The 26,690-nt window shown below is 35.5% G+C and overlaps 1 protein-coding gene across 1 annotated transcript in view; it reads right to left on the minus strand.

Moving 5' to 3' along the window:
- The window catches only part of LOC309861173 (uncharacterized protein), a 734,084-nt gene that overhangs the window by 20,646 nt on the left and 686,748 nt on the right, over positions 1-26,690 (minus strand). The window contains exon 6 of the mRNA XM_082723834.1: positions 11,700-11,790. Coding sequence (XP_082579960.1) covers positions 11,700-11,790 — 91 coding nt within the window. The remainder of the gene's footprint in view (positions 1-11,699; positions 11,791-26,690) is intronic.

Below are 26,690 nucleotides of genomic sequence, written 5' to 3' on the forward strand. Positions count from 1 at the left end.
AGTGTTGGGAAAACTGGACAGCCACATGCAGAAAAATGAAACTGGACCATTTCCTTACACCATACACAAAAATAGACTCAAAATGGATGAAGGACCTCAATGTAAGAAAGGAATCCATCAAAATCCTTGAGGAGAACACGGGCAGCAACCTCTTTGACCTCGACCGCAGCAACTTCTTCCTAGGAATATCACCAAAGGCAACAGAAGCAAGGGCAAAAATGAACTACTGGGATTTCATCAAGATCAAAAGCTTTTGCACAGCAAAGGAAACAGTTAACAAAACCAAAAGACAACTGACTGAATGAGAGAAGATAATTTCAAATGACATATCAGATAAAGGGCTAGTATCCAAAATCTATAAAGAGCTTAGCAAACTCAATACCCAAAGAATAACCCAATCAAGAAATGGGCAGAGGACACGAACAGACATTTCTGCAAAGAAGACATCCAGATGGTCAACAGACACATGAAAAAGTGCTCCACATCACTCGGCATCAGGGAAATACAAATCAAAACCACAATGAGATATCACCTCACACCAGTCAGAATGGCTAAAATTAACAAGTCAGGAAATGATAGATGTTGGCGAGGATGCGGAGAAAGGGGAACCCTCCTACACTGTTGGTGGGAATGCAAGCTGGTGCAACCGCTCTGGAAAACAGCATGGAGGTTCCTCAAAATGTTGAAAATAGAACTACCCTATGACCCAGCAATTGCACTACTGGGTATTTACCCTAAAGATACAAACGTAGTGATCCAAAGAGGCACGTGCACCCAAATATTTATAGCAGCAATGTCCACAACAGCCAAACTACAGAAAAAACTTAGATGTCCATCAACAGATGAATGGATAAAGAAGTAGTAGTATACACACACACACACACACACACACACACACACACACAATGGAATACTATGCAGCCATCTAAAGAAATGAAATCTTGCCATTTGCGATGACGTGGATGGAACTAGAGGGTATTATGCTTAGCAAAATAAGTCAATCGTAGAAAGACAACTATCATATGATCTCCCTGATAATGAGGAAGTGGAGATACAACATGGGGGGTTTGGGGGATAGGAAAAGAATAAATGAAACAAGATGGGATCAGGAGGGAGACAAACCACAAGAGACTTAATGTGTCAAAACAAACTGTGGGTGGCTGGAGGGAGGGGGTAGGGAGAGGGTGGTGGGGTTATGGACATTGGGGAGGGTATGTGCTATGGTGAGTGCTGTGAAGTGTGTAAACCTGGCAATTCACAGACCTGTACCCCAGGGCTAATAATATGTTACATGTTTATAAAAAATTATTTTAAAAAAGAAGATGTGGTTCATATATACAATGGAATGTTACTCAGCCATCAGAATGGTACCTACCATTTACATTGATGTGGATGGAACTGGAGGATATTATGCTAAGGGAAGTAAGTCAATCAGAGAAAGACAATTATCATACGGCTTCACTTATATGTGGAATATAAGAAATAGTGCAGAGGATCATAGGGGAAAGGAGGGAAAACTGAATGGGAAGAAATCAGAGAAGGAGACAAACTTGAGAGACTTCTGACTCCAGGAAACAAACTGAGGGTTGCAGAAGGGGAGATGGGTGGGGGGACGGAGTAACTGGGTGATGGGCATCTCTTCACATGAAGAGATGAGCACTGTGTCTTATACACAACTGATAAATAACTGAACACTACATCAGAAACTGATGATGTACTCTAAGTGGGCTAACTGAATTTAAATTAAATAAATAATTAAATAAATAGATAAATAAATAAATAAGTAAAATGTTAGTCTGAGGAGACCTTATTGAATAAATCCCTAAATGAAAGGAGAATGGAAGTCATGCAGGTATCTGTAGGATGACTATTTCGAACAGTGGAAATAAATGTAGAAAGAGAAGGCCAAGTTGGCTAGAACAATATGAGCAAAGCAAAGAGTACTAGGAGGTGACGTTAGAGTTAATGGCCAGCCACATATGTATGACCTTACTGGTTCTTTTTAGGAATTTTTTTTTAATGACCTGAGCGTATAAGCAGAGGGGTGACACTCTTACTGCTGTATTGACAGCAGGTAGTGGGAGACAGAGAAGATGAAAGAGAGACTAACTGGAAGCCATCCCAGACATCTTCATTTTGTCCTTCCACCTTTACTCTACCCTTTTCACGCTTTTCTCTCTGCTAGGAAGCTGACCTGTGTATACTCAACCTGCAGAGCTCCCAGGAAAATCTGGGAAGAGATCAGAGGAAGGGAAATTTGTGAGGTCAGTATTTCCTTGGATTTAGAGCTTGCCTATGCCTGGTCATATTATTCAACAAAAAGTCAATGATCCTTTCAAATCTACCAAATTAAATCAACTTTCTAAACTTCTGGGTTAGTCCAATTATCCTCATTAGTAGCTGTCCTAACAAAGCACCACAAACTGAAAGACTTAAATAACAACATTTATTTTCTCACTTTTCTTAGGATGGGAGCCTAAATTAATGTGTCAGCAGGGTTAGCTCCTTCGGAGGGCCATGAAGGAAAATCTATTCCATATCTCTCTTCTAATTTCCAGTACCCTCAGGTGTTCTCTGGTAACGGATGATGTTATCCCGTGTCTTCACATTGGTTTCCCTCAGCACATGTCAACTCTGTGTCCAAATTTCCCCTTTTTATAAGGATACCAGTCATCTGGAATGAAGCCCCCATCCTAATGACCTCATCTTAACTTAGTTATCTGCAAAGAACCTATTTCCAAAGAAAGTCACATTCATAGGTACCAGGGATTAGGACTTCAGTATCTTCCCCCCTGCCCTGCTCCCACTGGGAAGACATGTCAATCCATAAAATTAGTCTCCCAGGCTCAGGAATGAAAATTACCTAGCTGCCACTAGCTCCAGTTCTGATTTTCTTAAAACTCGTACATACGTAAAATGTCTTTGTAAAGAAAACTTTTTTTTTTTGCATTTTAAGAGATTTATTTATTTATTTATTTATTTTTTATATATTTTTTTATTTTTTATAAACATATATTTTTATCCCCAGGGGTACAGGTCTGTGAATCACCAGGTTTACACACTTCACAGCACTCACCAAAGCACATACCCTCCCCAATGTCCATAATCCCACCCCCTTCTCCCAAACCCCCTCCCCCCAGCAACCCTCAGTTTGTTTTGTGAGATTAAGAGTCACTTATGGTTTGTCTCCCTCCCAACTTTTAACTATCATATTTGAGTATCAGATATTTTTACTGTTGGGATCCTAGTTATATTCAATAAAAGAAATGGTGGCAACTTGCACCAGAATGCTGGCAATAGATTTAATGAGACGTGGTCATCAATCTGAATATAATTTTGAAGATGAAGCAACAGGACCTGCCAAAGAACTGAATACAAATGGGGTATGACAGAATGAGCAGTCCATGATTTGTGATCTGAATAACTGAAGAACAGTGTTGCCATTTACTGAGATAGAGAAGTCTATGGAAACAGCTGGTTGAGGGCAGTATGGTAACAAGAACTCAGTTTTGAATATGTGAATTCTGAGATCCCCATTAAACATAAGATATATGTTTCAAATTCAGGAAGAGGTGAGAGGTCTGGCAATGAACATTTGTGAATAATAGTGTACAGACAGCATTTAAATCTACCTGGCTGAATGAAAAGGAAAAGGATTAGAAAAGGATTAAGTGTAGACAGAAAGGAGATTCAAAGGAATAATTCTGAGAACTTTAGAGTTTATAGATAAATGAATAGCAACCAATAAAGTTGACTAAAAAGGAGTAGCCATAAAAATAGAAGGAAAATCGGCAATTTGTGGGTCAGCAGGAAATGGAAAGCATTTTCAGGAAAGAGAGTGTTCAACTCTTATCAAGTACTGCTGGTCAATCAAGTAAGATGAGTTCTGAGACATGGCCCTTTGATTTCATTAGAATTTATGGAAACAAGCCAAAGACTGAGACAGGCAGCACAGGTACAGTCCCGTGCACAAGATATGGCTTTTGTGTTTGAGGCCCAAGTTAGACAAGACAGTTGTGGAACTAACATAAGAAGTTTAAAACAAAGGTGTCACATGCTGTTTACAAGGGACATCTGCTCCTGTAGAATTCATTTTATGCCATTTTAAAACTTAATTATTAACTTTAACTTAGCAGTGGTTTTTCCTAAGAAGCAAAACTGGCTGAAAGGGAGTATAATTTTATTACTTCACGAAGTTCTATATTATTGAAATGTTTTATAAAAAAAACTTGTGCTATTTTTGTAATTAAACTAACAAGAACACATTAAGAAATACATGTAGGACTGGATCAACTTTCAGTATGACAGGATAAGGAGCTCTACTGACCCACTCCAAAGTAGGACTGGTGAAAATTATTTTTAAAAAACAATCATTTAAAGACTCTGGAAATGGTTGCCAGGGCTTTCACTCTCCTCAGCTCCTAGCCTAAGGCTCTTTCTGGGAAAAGCAAAACTTCAACTTTTCTCATCCCAACCCTAGTTGACTGTCACTGAGGCTAACTCCTGGGCAAGTGAGTCAGGAATAATATTCTTAAATACAACTTTCTTATGAAAAAGAAAAAAAAATCATTTTAGGGTTGTACAAAATTATCATTTTTTTCTTTTCATTTCTCAGAAGAATAGACTGCTGCATTCTCATAATGGAATTCAGAAGTATAAAAGGTCCAACTAGACAGTTGACCTGAAGTAGAACATGTTCTCATGTATGAATAATATGTAGTTAATGTGATTCAGTAACACATAACTTTTTAATGAAAATTTTACTATGACTACTCCAAAAATGGTATAAATGTGAAATTCATTTTTCAAAACACAAAGTACCTGTCTCCTTAGAAAATCTATCATTAGAACAGATTTGAGGTAAAATTCAAACTTTATTTCTACATCTTTTCCCCCATCTCCCAAAAATTACCCAAGCTCTCCTTATTATAACCTCCCTAGCTGTTCCTGATCACTGTTTTTTTTTTTAACTGAAATATAATTAACATACAGTGTTATATTAGTTTCAGGTGTACAAAATTATACAACATTGGATACAATACTCAGTGCTCACTACTGTAAGTATACTTTTAATCTCCTTTAGATCTCCTCCATGTCAATCATGTTTGTTCTCTGTATTTAAGAGTTTGTCTCTTTTTTCCTCTATTTGTTCAGTAGTTTTGTTTCTTAAATTCCACATATGAGTGAAATAATATGGTATTTGTCCTTCTCTAACTGACTTACTTCACTTAGCATATACCTTGTAAGTCCAACCATGTTGTAGCAAATGGCAAGATCTCATGCTTTTTGTGGTTGAGTAATATTCCACCATGGAATATTTACACACACAGTGGAATATATAATACAGACACACACACACACACACACACACACACACACACACAAACACCCCGTTTCTTCTTTATTCATTCAACTACATTTCTGAGTCTTTTTCCCCATCTCCCAAATATTACCCAGGTTCTAGTCTCTATTTTAACTCCCCTATCAGTTCCTGATTACTTTTATCAACATTACAGTATATTAGAAAGGAATTGGGAATTCTCTTCCGTTTTCATTCACATCTTTTCCACTTCCTATTTCTTTTCACATACGTTCATCCTCACTAAAACATGCTGTTTTTATTTTCATATGATTCTTTAAAGACTGTATGAAAAAGAGATTAATTTGCTAATATTTTTTTTAAGATTTTTTCTTTATTTATCTGACAGAGATCACAAGTAGGCAGAGAGGCAGGCAGAGAGAGAGGAGGAAGCAGGCTCCCTGCAGAGCAGAAAGCCCGATGTGGGGCTCGATCCCAGGACCCTGGGATCATGACCTGAGCAGAAGGCAGAGGCTTAACCCACTGAGCCACCCAGGTGCCCCATTAATTTGCTAATATTAAAGCATCTGCTAGAGGGGCAGGGGTTTGTTAGGACACTCTCTGGGGATGAATGTGCTGAAAGGCACTGTATTTGTGTTCCCCTATCTTGACAGCACTACTGAGTATGCCCCAGCCAAGTGCTCTTCCACTGCCTCATTAAACACATCAAGCACACCCTGGCCCTGTGCTTTCCCACAGCTCTGGGAAAGCTGATGGAAATATGCAGTCCATACAGGGGATGCTCCTTGATGGCATGGCTCTGGGGGTCAGGGAGACTTGTGTTCCTGGCTCCCCTGGGACTTAAACTATCAGAGAAAACAGTTCATGGCAGGCAACCATTCCCAGGGCAATACATAGCAGGTTGACACATCAAGTCTTTCTGTGATAAAGGCCTATTGACTTGTCTTGGAGCTTCAATCTGAGGGGGAGACTTCAGATTTGCCATACATCTAGAGGCTACAGACGTGTTCGCAGGTAACATAGGCTGAGGGACCAGATCTTTGCACTCTCCTCCAGGCCCATGACAGTTCACAAGTACTACTAAAAAGGACCTTATACATTCATCTGGAGCCATAATTTTGCAACTATCACCTGAGTCATCCCAGATCGCATAGTTCAGAGGCCAGCAGGGTTTACAACCATGGTCTAACAGAACCATACATATTTGTATACTTTAAAAGCTACCGCATAATGATCTGGCTTCCAATTAGCCTGAAATTAGGTACTGAATGAGATTCCTCCCTTTGGAACACTGACAAGTCTTCACACACCTTTAACAACTGAGACCTATCAAAGATAAATCATCAGGCTACTTATACACCACAAAGGTTCAAGAGACAAGAAAGAGCTAGGGCAAGGTTAAAAGGTAAGATTCATCTTCTAAGCAGGGCCACTCCTTCAAGATGGGGAGAGATAGCTGTTTCACCTAATGCATAGAAACAAACCCAGAGACTTACGTAAAATGAGGAAATAAAGAGGAATTTTTTCCAAATGAAAGAACAAGAACTTGGGGGGGGGGGTGTTTAATGAAATGGAGATAAGAAATTCAACTGATAAAGAGTTCAAAGTAATGCTCACCAAACTTGGGAGAAGAACTGATTAATACAGTAAGAACTTAAACAAAGAGACAGAAAAGACAAGAAAGTACCAAGCAGAAGTCACAGATCTAAAAAATAAAATAACTGAACTGAAAAACAGACTTAATGCATTCAATAGCAAACTAAACAAAGCAGAAGAAAGAATCAGTAATCTAGAAAACAGAGCAGTAAGGTTTACTCAAAAAGAGCAGAAAAAAAAAAAAGAATTTTTAAAAGTTAAGAGAGTATAAGGCACCAATGGATGGCATCAAGCAAAATGATATTTGCATTTATAGGAGTCCCAGAAGGAGAAGGGAGTAAGGGGTAGAAAAATTATTTGAAAAAATAGCAGCTGAAAACTTGACTAACCTGGGAAAGAAAACAGATACCCAGTTTCAAAAAGCACAGAAAGTTCCAAAAAAGATCAACCCTAAAAGATCCACGCCAAGCCACATTATGATTAAAATGTCCAAAAAGTAAAGGCAACAAAAGCAAAAATAAACAAGTGAAACTATCAAACTAAAAAGGTTCTACGCTGAAAGAAAGCCATCAACAAAATGAAAAGACAACCTAATGAACAGGAGAAAATACACGCAAATCATATATCTGATAAGGAGCAAATATCCCAAATATATAAAGAACTCACACAACTCTATACCAAAAAAAGCAAACAATCTGATTTAAAAGTGGGTAGAGAATCTGAATAGACATTTTTTCCAAAGAAGACATACAGATGCCTAATAAGTACATAAAAAGATGTTCAAATCACTTATCATCAGAGAAATGCAAATCAAAACTACAATGAGGTATTACTTCACACATGCTGTATAGTGAGTATCAAAAAGATAAGAAAAAAAAAAGTGCTGGCAAGGCTATTAGGAAAAGGAACTTTAATGTGTTATTAAATGGGAATATAAACTGGTTCAACCACTATGGAAAACTGTGTGGAGATTTCTCAGAAAATTAAAAATAGAACTATCATATGATCCAACAATTGTACTTCTGGGTATATATCAGAAGAAAATGGAAACACAAATTTGAAAAGATATATGCACCCCTTATGTTAACTGCAGAAATATTTACAATAACCAATATATGGAAACAATGTAAATGTCCATCAAATGATAAATGGATAAAGATGTCACACACACACACACACACACACACACACACACACTGAAATACTTCTGAGCCCTAAAAGAGAATAAAATCTTGTCATGTGCAACATGGACAGACTTGAGGGTATTATGCTAAATGAAATAAATCAGAAAAATACTGTATCATATACTCTATCTTATATGTACAATTTAAAGTGAAACTAAACAAAATGAAATAATGAATAAAACAAAACAAAACTCATAGATACACAAAACAGAATGGCGGTTGCCAGAGGGAAAATGGGTTAGGGAGTTAAATGCATGATGGGGGTCAAAAGTACAAAATAAATAAGTCACAGGGATGTAATGCATAGCATGATGACTACAATCAATATTATAGTTCATATGTGAAAGTTGCCAAAAGACTAAAACTCTTTCTCATCAAAAGAAAATAGAAAATACTTTTTTTTTTTAATTTTAGATCACTTTTTTCCTACCTTCATTCTCAAAATTTAGCATACCATTTTGAATACACAACTATTAAAACAGAACTCCTTTCTAGACATTTCATGATGAATCACCTGACAGAAATTTTTAAATGAACTGTTTAAACTGAAGATTTTTCTGTGGAACAACAAACATATTTACCAGATTTGCTACAATAAACACTTAATAAAATCCACTCTCCCTTTTAAATTGCACTAGTTCTACCTCTAAATTTTCTAGTCAGGTACTCTTAAGTTTTCTTTAAATAATTTTCCTAGACCAATGATTATGATTTTCTTGCAAGTAACTACATAAGACAGCAATCTTTTGTTTTTTAAGTGAGAAGCTTTAATTGATAAAAAATAAAACAATCATTATCTTTTAAAATTCAACCCATGTCTTCAAAAGGACACTTTTATATTTGAGCAAATCCAAGATGACAAAGGCAACAAAGTTGTCTGCCACACTTTAAAAGAACATGATTAGTATGTTCCTTTCATATTAGTATGTTCCTATCATATGTACAGCAGTGTATAATCTGGTTTCTAACAATGTCTTAGGGCCCTTGCTTTCCTCGTTAATATTGATCTTCTAGATTATTTGTGTGTGTGATATCCAATCAGAGGTTATTGTGAGATTACTTTCATCTTTCAAAACATTTACTTTGATTCTTTTTATCTCATAATGCTGATGGAGTCCTGTTGTAAAAACTGGTAAGCCAGTTACATTGCCAGGAATAATGACAGTGAACAGTGATCTGGGTCCTATTTGTCCATGGCCCCTCCTGTGGAAAAGATAGTCAGACTGAAAACATAATGAATATCTGTTACTGCATCCATAAAGGGAGAGATAAAGTCACTTTCCATGTAAATACATTCTCAAGAGAACCAGAAGACATTAGCAAAAATGGCAGAGTAAGAACCTCCAAAAATTCTCTTCTATATATACACAATTAGAAATCTATAAAATATTGTCAGAATCAATGTCTTCAGGATTCTGGAAATGAGACAAAGACTTGCAGCAATTCTTGGGAGTGCTTATTCAAGAAAAACACCTGAATCTCTGTAAAACCAGTGAGCTTTGTGGCATTTTTAACTTGTCATGATCATAGTCCCAACTCCCCATCTTGTTGGTAGCCTTGCAAACTACCAAGCTGTAATCACAGTGAAATCTAGCAGTATGGCAGCCACCAGAGGGGGCAGAACAGTGTTAGAGCACTTCAAAATCTTCATTTCCAGACAAATGTTAAGTATTTGACTTGTGTGGTAATTCTTAGAAGACCTCACTTACAAACCTGCTTTATTTGACCTCACTCTGAACTAACCCAATGTGAAAACCCTTTCCCTGGAGTATGTACTGAAAAAGTTACAGGTAATTATTTAAATTTGCAACTCCCTGGAGTAATGGACAAGAACTGGAGCAAGCCAAAGATTAGCCAAGACCTTTATAGATAAAACCTACAGAATGAGATGCCCCCAAAGTCTTTGAAAAGTTCTAACATATTGCTGGGACTCTAGAAGGCTATGTGCATTCACTGGGTTATGTACTTGCCAAGGACTCTGCACATACCCAGGAAAGATCTGAGAAGGCCCTAAGATCTCACCTCTAGTTGACTTGAGGCTTTGTTCAGGCAGTAAGTGAAAATAAGGGGGAATATTTCAACTGGCTAAATGGTTACTGAAGATATACCTCACGATACAGAATCATGCTCAGAAAAGAAAGAAAAATCTCTACCCAAATGTTAGCTGACAATTAAGCTAATTGAGCAAAAATTCCAGTGGTCATAGAGGATGAAGGATGTAGACTTTGCAGAATTAGCTCAGAAAAGTCACTAAAAAAGGGCACCTGGATGAAGCCTCCGCCTTCAGCTCAGGTCATGATCTCAGGGTCCTGGGATGGAGGCCTGCACTGGGCTCTCTGCTCAGCAGGGAGCCTACTTCTCCCTCTCTCTGCCTGCCTCTCTGCTTGCTTGTGATTCCTGTCAAATAAATAAATAAAATCTTAAAAAAAAAAAAAAAAAAAAAACCTCACTAAAAAACCAGCAACAATGAACTCTGCCAAAGACAGGGGGATAAGGTATTATGATTCCAAAGGTGTCACATTAAATTACTCAAAAGTTCCAGTTTTCAAAAACAGCAATAAAAAATGAGTCAAGAATCACTTATGGTTTGTCTCCCTCCCAATCCAAACCATAAGTGACTCTTAATCTCACAAAACAAACTGAGGGTTGCTGGGGGGAGGGGGTTTGGGAGAAGGGGGTGGGATTATGGACATTGGGGAGGGTATGTGCTTTGGTGAGTGCTGTGAAGTGTGTAAACCTGGTGATTCACAGACCTGTACCCCTGGGGATAAAAATATATGTTTATAAAAAATAAAAAATTAAAAAAAAAAAAAAAAAAAGAACACACACACAAAAAAAAAACAAAAAACAAAACAAAACAAAAAAAAAATGAGTCAAGAAGAAACAAAGTGGCACAGCCATTATTCAGGAAGAAAAAAGCAATTAATAAAAGTTGTCCCTGAAAAGCCTAGACATTGTACTTATTAGGCAAAGAATTCAAACAGGCTATTTTATATATGTTTGAAAAGTAAAGGAAGCCATGTCTAAAGAAATAAAAGAAAGTATAACAATACTGTTTCACCAAATAGAGAATATCAGTAAAGAGACAGAAATTATAAAAAAGAATCAAATAAAAATTCTGGGGCTTAAAAGTAAAAAACTAAAGTGAAGTCTATACTGGAGGAGTGTGGGACTAAAAAGAAAACTTGAGACAGAAGAACTAACAAACTTGAAGATAGATCAATTTAGATTACATAGACTGAGAAGGAAAAAGAAAAAGAAAAGAATGAAGAAAAACGAACTGACTCTCAAAGACCTATGACCCATTAAGCAGGCTAATATATACAAAATGGGAGTGTTAGAGGAAAGGAGAGACAAAAAGAAGAAAAAATACTTGAAAGAAATAATTTCCCCCAAATTTCCAAAATTTAATGAAAAATATGAACCTATACTGCATATCCAAAAAATCCAACAATCCCATTTACAGATAGGAAAAACAAAACAAAACAAAACAAAAAAACACACACAAAAAAAAACAAAATAAAATATCAGAGACCTACAACTAGACAAACTGTCAAAGTCAAAGGCAAAGAGGAAATCATGAAAGAACTAAAACTTACCATGTATGTTGGATTCTCAATAAGATTAACAGTTGATTTTTCATTAGAAACCAGGGAGGCCAGAAGGTGGGGAGAACATATACTTAAGGTGCTAAAAGAAAAACCAATAAACCAAAAAAATATCAAACAAAAATCTTGTATTCAGCAAAGTGATTCATTAAAACTGAAGAAAAAAATTAAAAATTAAAATTGATATAAAAAGTGAGAACATTTTTCACTATCAGGATTTCACATGTGAAATACTAAAAAAAGTTCTTCAGACTGAAATGAAAGAACACTACAGAATAACTGGGTGAAATTGGATCTCTTCCTCTCACGATAAAGAAAAATTATTCAAAATGGGTCAAATACCTAAATGTAATATCTAAAACTATCACTCTTAAAATAGGTACACATCTTCATGACCTTGGAGTCTTAGATCTAAAGTATAAGCAACCAAAAAAAGTAGATAAATTGAACCTTATCAAGACAACATGGATGGAACTAGAGCGTATCATGCTTAGCGAAATAAGTCAAGCAGAGAAAGACAACTATCATATGATCTCCCTGATATGAGGAAGTGGTGATGCAACATGGAGGCTTAAGTGGGTAGGAGAAGAATAAATGAAACAAGAGGGGATTGGGAGGGAGACAAACCATAAGTGACTCTTAATCTCACAAAACAAACTGAGGGTTGCTGGGGGGAGGGGGTTTGGGAGAAGGGGGTGGGATTATGGACATTGGGGAGGGTATGTGCTTTGGTGAGTGCTGTGAAGTGTGTAAACCTGGTGATTCACAGACCTGTACCCCTGGGGATAAAAATATATGTTTATAAAAAATAAAAAGTTATTAAAAAAAAAAAAAATGTAAAACATGTGGGTTTCAAAAGGATACTCACAGAAAAGGAGGAAGCATTAACAAATCATGTATCTCAGTAGATATATCTAGACAGGATATATCTCAGTATTATACGTGATTACCTATCATATATCTAATATCCAGAATATTTGAAGATCACTTATAAATCAGTAATAAAAAGACAATAACCCAACCTAAATATGGCAAATGGTCAGAATAGACATTTCTTCAAAGAAGATATATAAATGCCCTAAATGCACCTAAAAAGATACAAAGATACTTAACACCACCGGACATTAAATGAATGAATTAATGAAATGTCCAGAATGGAAAAATTCAGACAAAAAACAACGACAACAACAACAACAACAAAAAAAAAAAAAACAAAGAAACAAATGAATACAAAGCAAAACAAAAAAACGACTAGGATGGCTATACTCAAAAAGAGAGTATCAAGTACCGGTGTTGTGGAGAAAATGAAACTTTGATATATTGTTGGTAGGAATGCAAAATGGTAGAGCTGTTTTGGAAAATAGTTTGTTAGTTCCTCAAAAAGTTAAACATAGAGTTACCACATGACCCCACAATGCCACTCCTATGTATATACATAATAGAATTGAAAACATATGTGCACACAAAAGTGTGTACACAAATGTAAGAGCAGTATTATTCACAGGAGGCCCAAGTGAAAACCAAATACCCCAAGTAACCCCAAATGCCCATCAAATAATGAATGAATAAAACAAAATGTGTATGATGATTAATTTTACATGTCAACTTGACTAGGGGAAACTCAAATAACTGGTTAAACAATATTTCTGTTGTGCTAAGATATTACTATTTTGATTGGTGCGATGAATACAGAAGATAGCCCTCTTTCAGTGTGGGTGAGCATTGCCCAATCCATTGAGAAATAGAAAAAAAAAAAAAAAAGGAAGGTTATGGGGCTCCTGGGTGGCCCAGTGGGTTAAGCCGCTGCCTTCAGCTCAGGTCATGAGCTCAGTGTCCTGGGATCGAGCCCCACAACGGGCTCTCTGCTCAGCGGGGAGTTGCTTCCCCCTCTCTCTCTACCTGCCTCTCCGCCTGCTTGTGATCTCTCTCTCTGTCAAATAAATAAATAAATTCTTAAAAAAAAAAAAAAAAGGAAGGTTGAATTCTCACTCTGCCTGACGAGTTGATGCTCTAACTATTGATGGAACTGGTACAACAATCTTCTCTCAGCACTTCTGATTCCCAGGCCTTAAGACTGGGACTGGCATATGTACCATCAGCTTTCCAGTACTCAAGCCTACAAACTAAACCACTGATTTCCTAGGTCTCTAGCTTGTAGGTGGCCAACTGTAGGACTTTTCAGACTCCATGATCACATGAAATACCATATAATAAATCATATATATGCATACAACTGCCCTATAAAGAATACCTATTGGTTCTGTTGCTCTGGTTCTCCAGAGAATCCTGACTAATATAATGTGGTAAATCCATAAAACAGAATATTTATTGACCCAAAAGGAATAAAGTATTGATACATGCTCTAACATGAGTAATACCTTGAAAACACAATAAAAGAAATTAGATACAAAAGACCACATTTTCAGTACGATTAAATGTGATTCAAAGTCCATATGAATGAATTAATGAAATGTCCAGAATGGAAAAATTCAGACAAAAAACAACAACAAAAAAAAAAAAAACAAAGAAACAAAAAAACCCCTGGTTTCCAGAGTTAGCAGTAATTAGAAATGGGGAGTCACTAAAGAACAGCTATAGTGTTAAAAAATAAAGTTAAAAATAGGACTTCCATACAATCCAGCAATTGCATTAGTAGGTATTTACCCAAAGAATACAAAATACTAACTCAAAGGGATATATGCACTATTTACAGCAGCATTATCTACAATAGCCAAACTATGAAAACAGCACAAGTGTCCATCAACTGATCAGTGGATATAGAAAATGTGATACCAAAAAAAAAAAATGTGATACACACACACACACACACACACAAGCATATTAGTCATAAAAAAGAATGGAATTGCCATCTCCAAGGACATGGATGGAACTAGACGGTATTATGCTAATTGAAATAAGAAAGTCAGAGAAAGAAAAATATATTATTTAACCCACATGAAATTGAAGAAACAAAACAGAGGAGCATAGGAGAGGAGAGGGAAAAATAAAGAAAGATGAAATCAGGGAGGAAGACAAACCATAAGACTCTTAACTATAAAAAACAAACTGAGGGTTGCTGGAGAATAGGTGGGTGTGGGTACGGGGTAGCTTAGTGAATGGAAGAAGATATTTGCAATATTTGCAAATGATATATCTAATGAGGGGTTAATAGCCAAAATACACAAAGAAATTTTAAAACTCAACAGCAAAAAAAAGTAATTAAAAAACAGGCAGAAGGGCCACCTGGGTGGCTCAGTCACTTAAGAGTCTGCCTTCACCTCAGGTCATGATCTCAGGATTCTCAGATTAAGCCCCGCATCAGGCTCCCTGCTCAGGGGGGAACCTGATTCTCCCTCTCCCTGAAACTCCCCCATTTGTGTGCTCTTTCTCTCTGTCAAATAATTAAATAATCTTTTAAAAAAATAAAATAAAATAATTAAAAATGGGCAGAATAACTGAACAGATATTTTTTCCAAATAAGACATACATGTGGCCAATAGAGACATGAAAAGATGCTTGATGTCACTAATCATCAAGAAAATGCAAATCAAAACCACAAGAGGATATCACATCATACCAATCAGAAAGGCTAGTACAAAAAAGACAAGAAAGAACAAATGTAAAGGAAAGGAAACCTGAATACAGGGTAATATAAAGTAGATAGCCACTATGGAAAACAGTATGAAGGCTATTCAAAAAATTAAAAATAGAAATACTTTATGATGTATTAATTTCATTATTGGGTTTTTACCCAAAAAATGAAAACATTATTTCAAACATATAGATGTACCCCTGTGTTTACTGCAGCATTATTTACAATAGCTAAGATATGGAAGCAACCCAAGTATTCATTAACAGGTGAACAGTTAAAGATGTGGTATTTACACACACACACACACAAACACAGAGGCATATTACTCAGCCATAAAAAAAGAATGAAACCTTGCCATTTGAAACAACATGGATGGACCTATAGGGCATTATGCTTAGTGAAGTAAGTCAAAGAAAGGTAAACACCATATAATGTATAATCTGTATAACATATATAGATTATACATGTATAATCTATATAGCATATATAGATTATACATATATAGAGAGATATATATAATATATATAGAGAGAAAGAGAGATCATTTGCTGTATTTATAGTAAACATCATAAGGGACTTGGCTCCAACCGATTCAAGAAGATCCTTGAAATATCTATGAATTTTAATATGAAGGAATACCATGAGCATATTGTTTTTAATCAATGTAGTAGGCCTCAGTGTCTCACAAGCTTTTCCTATATACATTACCAAAACAGTTCCTGAGAAACTCTGACTTAAGTAAAGATAATTACTATTAAGTATCAGAGGGACATAATATGTCTACTAAGTATAAATGAAGCAGCCCTTAGAAATGATTTACCAGTGGTCTTTACCCATATTTACATACTGGTAGGAATTCATGCAAATTTATTTTTCTGCTCCCTGAACAGGAGGCAAATTGCTATTTGTAAGGTGCTAACTTTAGATGCACAATAAGAATGACAGCATCAAAGCCGATCTAGAGATATCAATTACTACGCATTAGTGTATAGTTTAAGAGGATTTCTTCATCTTCAAACCTAAAGGGGAAAGAACATAGTTGACACAGACTATCATTTCTTTCTGCCCAGAGTGATTTGTGGCCTGTCATTGTTAAAGCAGTTTGGAAGAGAAGATGGACATTCTGACAGTCTCCTTATCTCTATTTGAGAAGATACAACTGTCTGGGGTTTTCTGAACTTATATGTCATTGAGGCTGCAAAATTGCTGAGAAACAGTTTTTGAAAATTTCAAGTAATTGTGAACAATACAGAAATAACATTCTCTGATCAATTAGCTCTTGTAGAAACATGATTCTACAAAATGTAACAAATAATTCTTGGATGTTTCTGTAGTTGGAACCCAACCAGAATGCATTTCTGTTTTCTTGAACTTAAATTTTCTATGTACCTCTGGAAATCAAATTCTCACAAAGCAAACAAAAAAGGCATGTTCATTTTATTTTGTCTTTTGCATAAGATCTCTATGCATGTATCATATTTCTTATTAAATTTTAATTTCCTTGACAGTAGATAACATGGTATTATTAATTCTCCATGTGCACATACATGAACATGGGCATTCAATAACTATTTGTTAGGACAAATGAGTAAATCGGAGTACATTCATTAATCATATCAAAATATAAACTAAGATCTCGAGGATCCAATAAAGGCCCCATATTTTTATTAATACATTTGTAGTCATATTTTTCAAGTCTGTCATGCAGAACTTAATGATAGCTATAAATTAGCTATTCTGTAAAAATGTTAGAATGTTTTATAAAATATACATTTTTTAAGTTTTACAGATAAGTCATTTCCACTATAGAATTTGAATTTACACAGATTACTTGAAGAATTTAAAATACTGTTCAAAAGTACATACAGCTATATAGCAGCCCACCTCCAGGGAATTCCTGGAGGCAGGCATTCCCATGTCAGGGTCAGGCAGGTCTTCTCCACTTCTTCCACAGTAACAGAGCTGTAATGGAGTACTTTGCTGCCCAGCAAGAGATATTTCCCAGCCTCCTCTGAAACAGTCTAAAAAGCCTCTTTTGAAAAAAGATTCTAAGGAGACTGACTGCTAGCTTTTGGCCATCGCCAACGTAAAAGCCCCCTTCTTTACTAGTGCTCTCCTTTCCTCTTTCTGCACATTAAAATAATGTTCAGGGGGCGCCTGGGTGGCTCAGTGGGTTAAGCCTCTGCCTTCAGCCCAGGTCATGATCTCAGGGTCCTGAGATTGAGCCCCACATCCTGCTCAGCAAGGGAGCCTGCTTCTCCCTCTCTCTCTGCTTGCCTCTCTGCCTACTTGTGATCTCTCTCTGTCAAATAAATAATAAAATATTTTAAAAATAAAATAATGATGTGTTTGCAATTAAGCTCTGATTATACAGAGGAGGATAGCAACCTTGTAGACTGTTGAGCAAGCAAATAGAAAGGTCCAGGCCCAGAATGAGAATGCAGAGCACAGCCACCCTGCAATCCAGACACTCATCTTGGGACTGCCATATGAAAATTAATGCACTCATCTTTTCTGTAAGCAGCTATACTTTGGGCTATCTTCACTATAGCAACTTAGCCCTTACAATAAATAATAAATTTCCAAAATAGACCAAATTTCTGGGGCTCCCTTAAGGCTGAAGTTCAAGAAAGGAGCCTAACACTACAAATTGGACCCACTTAAACAAGACATTGATTCAGAAGCTAATGATGCAAGCAGACTCTGTATAGCATCTGTTAAGTGCAATGCATATATATTAAATATTTTACACACTGATTAAATGTGTGCATAGATAGCTATTTATTAGATTTTGGAATTAAATACATTCCAAAGAAATTAAAAAGTAAAACACAAATGCCAAGTCCTATTCTAAAAGCTACTAAAATATAAAGTTACTAGGTGAAAATCTGCATACATTAAAATCAAACTACCAGAGCCAATACAGTCATTTTTCTTTGTTAGATTTTGAGCTAAAGACTCTTTTGGCCTCTAACAAACTCATTTGATAACCAGAATAATTGTTCCTTTACTCGTTCTCCAGCATTTACAAAATGAAATAGCTTTCATCAAGATATGTCTCAGCACTGGTTTAGGCATGAAAAAATTTTGGAAAGCAAATATGAGGCACAGCTGTAGCACTCCCCTCTATAGAAATAGAGAAAGAGCTCAAGTCCCAGCCCTGTAGAAATGTAAGATCTCCCCATTTGTGTAAATCTTATTTTTCTCATCTCTTGAGTGGCTAGGATTGGTCTACACTGCATAGTTTTGTGTCCTTAACTGTACTGTTATTGCCTTATAAATAAAATAAGAGTAAGGAAGACTGGTTGAATAATAAGACAAAAATATTTATGAATCACAGAATGATAGCATTTAAGGAATACTTCGTAATTCTAACTTTGAATTAGTATAAAAGTATACTCTCAGTGGGGTGCCTGGATGGCTCAGTCAGTTAAGCACCAGATTCTTGGTTTCAGTTTAGGTCATAATCCCTGGGTCTTGGGAGAGGGCCCTGTGTTAAGCTTGGTGCTCAACCTGAAATCCGCTTGAGAATCTCTCCCTTTCTCTCTCCCTTCCTCTCTGCTCCTCTCAACGCAAGCTCTCTCTCTCAATTAAATAAAATCTTAAAAAAAAAAAATTTACCTTCAACACTTACATATATATATATATATATATATTAGATTTTATTTATTTATTTATTTATTTGACAGACAGATATCACAAGCAGACAGAGCAGCAGGCCCAGATAGAGGGGGAAGTAGCAGAGGGCCCGGATGTGGGGCTCGATCCCAGGACCCTGAGATCATGACCTGAGTTGAAGGCAGAGGCTTAACCCACTGAGCCACCAAGGTGCCCCACATATTTTTAATGATATTTAAAATATTGTAAATCAATCAGTCAGTTGACAAACTTCACATAAACTTCAAATGTGAGACAACTAGTGTTTTTGTTTACCTTTACTTTCTGGGTGATAATTTGATTCACACAGATAATCAGATTCATTGTATCGTAATAGACTCGGAAATGAAATACAACATCCTTAAGATTGTGACAGATTGCAGGTATTTAATGAATAATAATCAGATTTTGTTTTATTGGAGCATGCATATGTTTTGTTAAAAAAAAATCAGTAAAACAAGAACAAAATTTAGAAAATGACAGAAGGGACATTTCCATGTTTAACTAAACTCAAAAAATACTAAGATATCTGATACTAAAAATCTGTCCATTGTTACCAGAAGCCAAGTTACATCACAGGCTTAAGGGTTTTTGCTCAGGGAAAGGCTGCGTCCAGAAATTCCTAATCACACAAGGTTGAATTTCACGTTTCAACTCTGAAAGCCCAATAAACTGATTACCATGTAAGATATTATATAAGAGACTTCTAATAGAACTGATGTATTTTAGAAAGCAAGCGACGTATTTTGTTTTAACAATCACTTTTCTCATTTCGGAGGCAAATTTGTAACTTCCACAGAAAAGGCAGTTCTTCCAAATTCAGTCTTCACCACCTAGTATTATTTTTCATTTTTATAGTCTAATATATGAAATTTGTGTTTCAGTTTCAAAATAATAGGGGAAAAATCATGCACCACATCAAATTTTTGGAAGCCCCCATGCTTCTGACTTCTTTGATATAAAATAAATTTATATTTAGAATTTAAATAGCAGAAGCCTATTAATGTTGGTTAATTAAATATGCTTGTTATTTGACATAAAGAAATATGAATTACCAACATTTAAGAATGCAGAATAAAATAAATTTGGTATGATGCAATTTTTATTTTTCTGATGAGTCAGTATGGACATATATACATATTCTGAAATATTCAACAGTCACTGTAAAAGTATATTTAGTTTATTTTCTTCAAACTTTTTTTTTTAAGATTTTACTTCTTTATTTGACAGAAAGAGAGAGAGTGAGAGAGGGAACACAAGCAGGGGGAGTGGGAGAGGGAGAAGCAGGCCTCCCGCAGAGCAGGGAGCCCAACCTGGGGCTCGATACCTGGACCCTAGGATCATGACCTAAGCTAAAGGAAGTTGCTTAAAGATTGAGCCACCCAGGTGCCCTTCTTCAAACATGTCTTAAACAACCATAAAATTCACCCAAGATGTAGCACTATAATCAGATTCTATAGAGGATGTGGCCTGAGATTTGACTCCTCTTAAGGCTTCAAAGACAGGAAAATAATAAATAATGCTTAACTGCTACAGAACTATTGCATTTTCTTATAAAAATGGTAAATTTACTTTTTAAAAGGCAATATAAAGTATTTTGAATTTTCTTTCCATTTAGTGCCCATTAGAGGAAAAAAAAAATGCTCACATCTGGACTTGTGCTTTTTGAGGCCGTTTTGTGTCTCCACTCTGCTCCTTCCTGTCCTCATGATGGACAGGAGAAAAATCTAAGAGAACCAAATAATCTGGAGAAATATTTTTAAGTTATTTTTGCTGTGTATACATAAGTGTGACTTCACTTTTTGCCAAATTAAAAAATAAATAAATAAAAATAAAAGAGAAAAGGGAAATATTTTCTATTTCAATTGGATGTCCAAGCACATAAAGTAGTGAAAACAACTGTATCACATAACATTCATATCGCATTCTTTTCCCCTACCTGTATTATTATAAATGGTTTAATGTATCAACTCATTTCAACTTCACAATGACAATATGAGGGAAATATTACTGAAATACTATTTTTTTTCCTTTTTATATCTATACACTTCTCTTTTGTGCTATAAAAGCAATTTTATTCTATTTATTCTAAGACTTTCTCCCAATGACCTTGGTTTTTGCACATGAAGTATAAAAATGGAATAACCAGGCAGTGGAGTTCTTTGATTGTCTTGCTGTCTCTCTGTTTCTCTCACTTTCTCTTCTGTGTTTGTTGTAAGTAGCAATGCATTTAGGAATGAGTAAACCCTGAGTATGCCATAGATTATAGGCCCTTTCATGTCAAGGAAATCTCCAGAAATAGATACTGGTGCTCTTCTTAATAAAAGCAGTAACGCTTAATAATAAGTAATTATTAAGAAATAAAAGAGATGGGGCGCCTGGGTGGCTCAGTGGGTTAAAGCCTCTGTCTTTGGCTCTGGTCATGATGCCAGGGTCCTGGGATCGAGCCCCACATCAGGCTCTCTGCTCAGCAGGGAGCCTGCTTCCTCCTCTTTCTCTCTCTGCATGCCTCTCCGCCTACTTGTGATCTCTGTCAAATAAAAAAATAAATAATCTTAAAAGAAAAAGAAATAAAAGAGATGTATACGCTAGATGTATATGCACAAACTAGTAAAAATATTACATTGGTCATTTTAGTTACTTATAAATGAAAAGTCAATTGAATTGGAGGTCCGATACTCCACACAAACAATGAAAGCAGTTAAAACACAGTGTCTTAGAGACACTACTGAGATCTCATTTACAAAATTAGCTGAAAGTAGAATACCATAGGCTCTAGAGATTTAGCATTAAAGAGTCATTTATTTATGGTAGGCATTGCTAAAATATAAGTACTGTTCACTGAATGACAATATTAATGATACAGAAAATTTGATACACTATTTTTACTCTTTAATAGAGACTGTCAATTCATTTAACCTATAATAATGTATAACATGAAAAATTCAAGGAAAATTGCAGGGCTAGAAGTATGGAATAGGGCAAGTGATGAAGAATTTTCTGCACTCAAAATTCACATAACAGAGAATTGTCTATTTTCTTCAGTTATACAGCAGGGATAGTTTTCTGAATGTTTAGACTGTAAAACTACAATTTTGTTCCAATCTTTGCTTATTATTCTTCATGTTTTCTAGCTCTTAGTCTGTAAGTAATGTTCCAACTTCCTGATGTCTAGTCAAACTCGAACCTCTTGTCTCCACATCCACTTGGAATCTCTATTCACCTGATCAAAATCATTCCAAATTGGATCTTAAATATTAGGGAATAGCCTTATATTTATTAATTTAATTAAACCTTCAGAAGATGAACGCGGATATATGAAATGTCATTATACCTTCAAGTTACTTTGAAATTTTTCAGTTATAGAAAGGGGAAAAGAATGAGACAGAGACACAGAGAGAGACAACTTATGAAATATGTTAACTATTGAAACTATATGTCAGTATAAAAGCATTTGCTATACAATTTTTTTACTTTTTCTCTACACTTGATTTTTACCAATAAAACATTGAAAGGCCAAAAAACAACAACAAAAAATTTCATGTATGTTCACATATATATCCTCACTATTTTTCTCCTTGTTTTTTTCATCTATCCCTGTGACCTCAGAGTGAAAGGCAAACTCCTTCTTCTCTCTAAATTCACTTCTCTACTATAGTGCTTTATTACATATTCTATTAATTTTTAGGAATATTATTTCTAAATATCTTCTCACTATCATCTTTTTTCTTTCTCACTATCATGTTAAGTGACATTGTCCCAACTTCTATTTCTTCCTCACTTTTTAAAATTCAAATAAGAAGTATTTTTTAATATTATAAAATATCTTATATCAAAACACACACACACAAACATAATCCTCTGCTATCATTACTTCTGATATCCTATTGATCACCCCTCTACCCCAATTAAAATTCTTAAATAACATTATTTACTTATTGTTCCTGATTTTTCCTTTTTCTCTTCAAACTTCCAGCAATCACTCCATTGAAATTCCTGTAAGATCAACAAAAACTTCCTTGTCACAAAGTTCACTGATGCATTTCAGTCCCCATCTTTCTTGACCACCCAAAAGTTACAACCCTCCTTGATCTTTACTCTACAGCTTTAACTGTTTAAGGCTTCCTCCTCCTGATGCTGTCTCCTCTCTCTGCAAGGACAGTATTCTTGTGTATCTCCTTTTCTCATTCCTCCTAGACTCAGTTTCTTTTTTTCCCTCCATATTTCCATTAAATATGTTCATTTGCTTTAACTGGGAAATGGATACTCAGGGTTGTTTCCTTATACATTGCCTTTATAAAAATGTCCATTTTTTATTGTAAAGAGTTAGAAAAAGTTAAGGTATGGCCTCTAAAATGAAATCTAGCTCTTTATTTCTTCCAGGGACTATTTCTGTCTTTGTAAAGCACCCCTGTCTTTGTAAGTCCACAGGGTCCTTCTGTAAATGCTTATGCATTGATAGTCTCATATAAGGCACCACCTAACTCAACAGCATTCCTTTACTCTTGTCTCCTTGGGTTCTGCTGTATCCTTTCTGGTTTTATTGTGATTTTTTTTTGTAAGCACCAATTTTCTATTTGGATCTCTTTCATAAATATCTCAGAAAACTTCTGGATTTTCTCTTAAAGCCTCATTAAAATACTGTGGTTTTTTAATGTGTTGTATGTTGACAACTCATGAAACACCTCCAATAATCTAACAACTCTACTTGCTTGAAAAATCAAGGAAAGCAAAAAATTTTCAAATTCAAGAAAATAAATTGTTGACTTTTCTTTTTCAAATTCAATTGGCACTTTTTTTTTTTACAATTTCAAGATTTCTTATCCCATTTACCCTTGAGAAGTAAATGAAAAATCTCTTGACCAAAGCTTAAAATTTCATCCTAAAACAGGAAAGGGAAAAAATAAATTATTTCAATTCCTTGTGTGAAACTAATAGTTTTGTGTCATGAGAAGGCTGCCATTTTTTTTCCAGTAAGTAAAGAAGCCCCATACTATGAAGGGTTGCCATTTAAAGAACAACCAGGAAGCAATTCAATGAAGAGGAATTGTTAAGGATAGGTTTCTTGCTGCATTCCAATCATGTTCTTTTCAAAACCTAGCTTTATGGATTTTAAAGAAATCCTGAGGGGGCACTCTTTTCCTTTTGTCCCACTGAAATATCATCATTAAACTCCTCTAAAAATGGTTTCTGATATGATTCTGCTTTCCAGCTGAGGCAACATTTTCTGTAAGTAATAACAAAACAGCTGAAGTAAGTAAAAGCAAACTGGGCAGATAGGAATATCAATCCTGATGGGACCAAAGGGAGCCCTGTGTTAACTTTTGAAGTACCTGACTTTTCTGAACCAGTTGGTTTTGACTGAAATTGAAAATGCTCTTTTACTTTCGAATCCCTGCCAGAGGGGGCTGCTATGGTAGACTTCTCTAGCTATTTTTCTTCTTTTTCAGAGGAATTCAAGACGGGAGATGTCAATGTGTGTGCTTAAGCGTAAAAGTGATCATTTTTTAACCACTGGTGGGAAAGTAGTTTGCCAGTGGGGAGCTAAGTGTTGAAATCTGGCATTAATCCAGCAGAGTTGGACCAATAGATCATAGATAACTATACAGTATATGACGGTGGGTTCTCTTGCTTAAAATGAAAAAAAAAAAAATGGGGAGTATTGAGAAGTGAGACAGGAGATTTTTCAAAAGGTGCACTACACTGCTCTATTGACTTAAGTCAGCCACAAGGAAATTTAAAAACAATTTAGAGAATAGAGTGCAACTACCTCTACGAAGATCACTCTTCATAACATAGGTGGATGGGGAATACTCCAGTATGAAATATTGTCTCGCATGTATGTTTACCTTAAGGCTTCAGCAGATACTAAACTGCATTCTGAAAGTTTGGTGAATTTAAGCTGAAAAGGTCATTTATGTCACCCAGAAGCAACAACAATGACACCCTCCCCACCAAGTAGAAGTGGAAGTAAATAGCTAAGTGTCTGTCTCCCGAGGAAAAGTTAAACAAAAACAGAAATCTAATCCTTCCACTAAGATTATGGTGAACTGGATTTCTGTATGTGTGGCTTAAAGCTCAACTGTCATGCTTTTCATGTCAGGTCACAAATGCCAGCTGCCTGTTATTTAAAAATAATCATCAAAAAATGTAAGCTGAAGAATCATTTTCAAATAAGAAATCAGAAAGGGATACTGAAATGAGTTTTTTTCCCACTTTTTCGAAAACATGAATTACCATGACTGGAGGCAGAACTTAAAACCCTAATCTTTCACATTTAGAATAAACATCCCCAAAATATATTTAAAGTGATTATTTAATTAAAATAGGTAAGAAACTAAGAAGTTAACACCAAAGCTATTATTACAGATAAAAGATATGTTTTCCATAAGTTCCTTCAAATCAAAGGGTCAAAATTATAATTCCTAAAGTCTTATAAGAAAGGGGCCATATGTTTTATCCTTCTCAATTTTCCTTAAAATGAATTCAGAGTGTATTCGTATATAAACATTGCTTTTCTTTTTACCATATTTATCTTGAACCATGCTTTTTGTGCCAAGACTTTATTTATTTACCCAGCACTTGTTTGGTGACCACTGTGCATGACATTGAGCTTCTCCTAATATTACAATGTAGTATCTAGGTTATTGGTCATAGTTTAGTGTTCAGATTGACCATGAAACTACAGGAAGTAGAGGCATTATTTGGAGCAGTTGTAAATGTTTTTTGGTCTCTTCCTTGAGTTGAGAATTCCAAGTCTTGAACTTTTGCTCTAATTTTCCAGTGCAGAGTTAGAAACAAATAACCATCTCTGGCACAGTCCTTATTTATCCCAACATTTCTATGGCAGTTACTACATATTGTCTCTCTAGAAGTATAATGAGACTTCTTTTATGGTGGTTTATGAAACTGAGTCTTCCAAAAGTAAAGAAATGGATGTTGCCCATCCTCTCAGAGACATGGCCCAGAGCTGGCAGACTATCATTACTTCCATATACTACTAGCTAATGCAAATCACAGAATACCTCAGAGAGGAAGGGAACTACGAGAGGGCATACTGAGAGATACAGCTCATTGGGAACCATTTTCAGAGCCTAGGTATCACAGACAGTTTGGAATGTCTGTTTGTAGTGGTAAGACATGCTATGGAAAGACACATTTTCTTAATAAAATTGCCTGCTCCTGCCTATCCTTCAATAGTCAAAAACATGAAAGAAATTTAAGATTATGTATTCATTTTTTGTTAAGTTCTTAAATGTCCTATATAACTATATTAGTATATTTTAATCTTAATTCCAAAGATCTCAAAATTTGAGATTTCTAAATAAAGAGATTTAATTTTAGAATTACTATGGACTTCCATTTCCATGTATCAGACCATACCTATGTTTTTTGCCTCACCAGAATTTACTTTTCTGAAATTTAAAGTATATGTCTATGTCCAAAATTCTTCTAAAGTTCCCAGCACATTCATATCATCAGATTGGTCTTTCATGAAATTCATAATTAAGTCCAGACATTTTAATTACTTTATTTCACCCTAAAAAAATGTACTAAATAATGTAGGTAAAGTAACCTTCTATCCAATAAAATTTCTGGTTTAGCAACATAACAGTTCTATCTGGTATTCAAATACTTCAAGGCATTTCTCCCTCCCTTTTCTCTTCCTTCCTTCCTTTCTTTACATGAGCTTACTCAGAGGTAACAGGCTTAAGTTCTACAAAGGTAATACT

The sequence above is a fragment of the Mustela nivalis genome (assembly GCF_964662115.1).
Source record: "Mustela nivalis genome assembly, chromosome: 3".
Lineage (NCBI taxonomy): Eukaryota > Metazoa > Chordata > Mammalia > Carnivora > Mustelidae > Mustela > Mustela nivalis.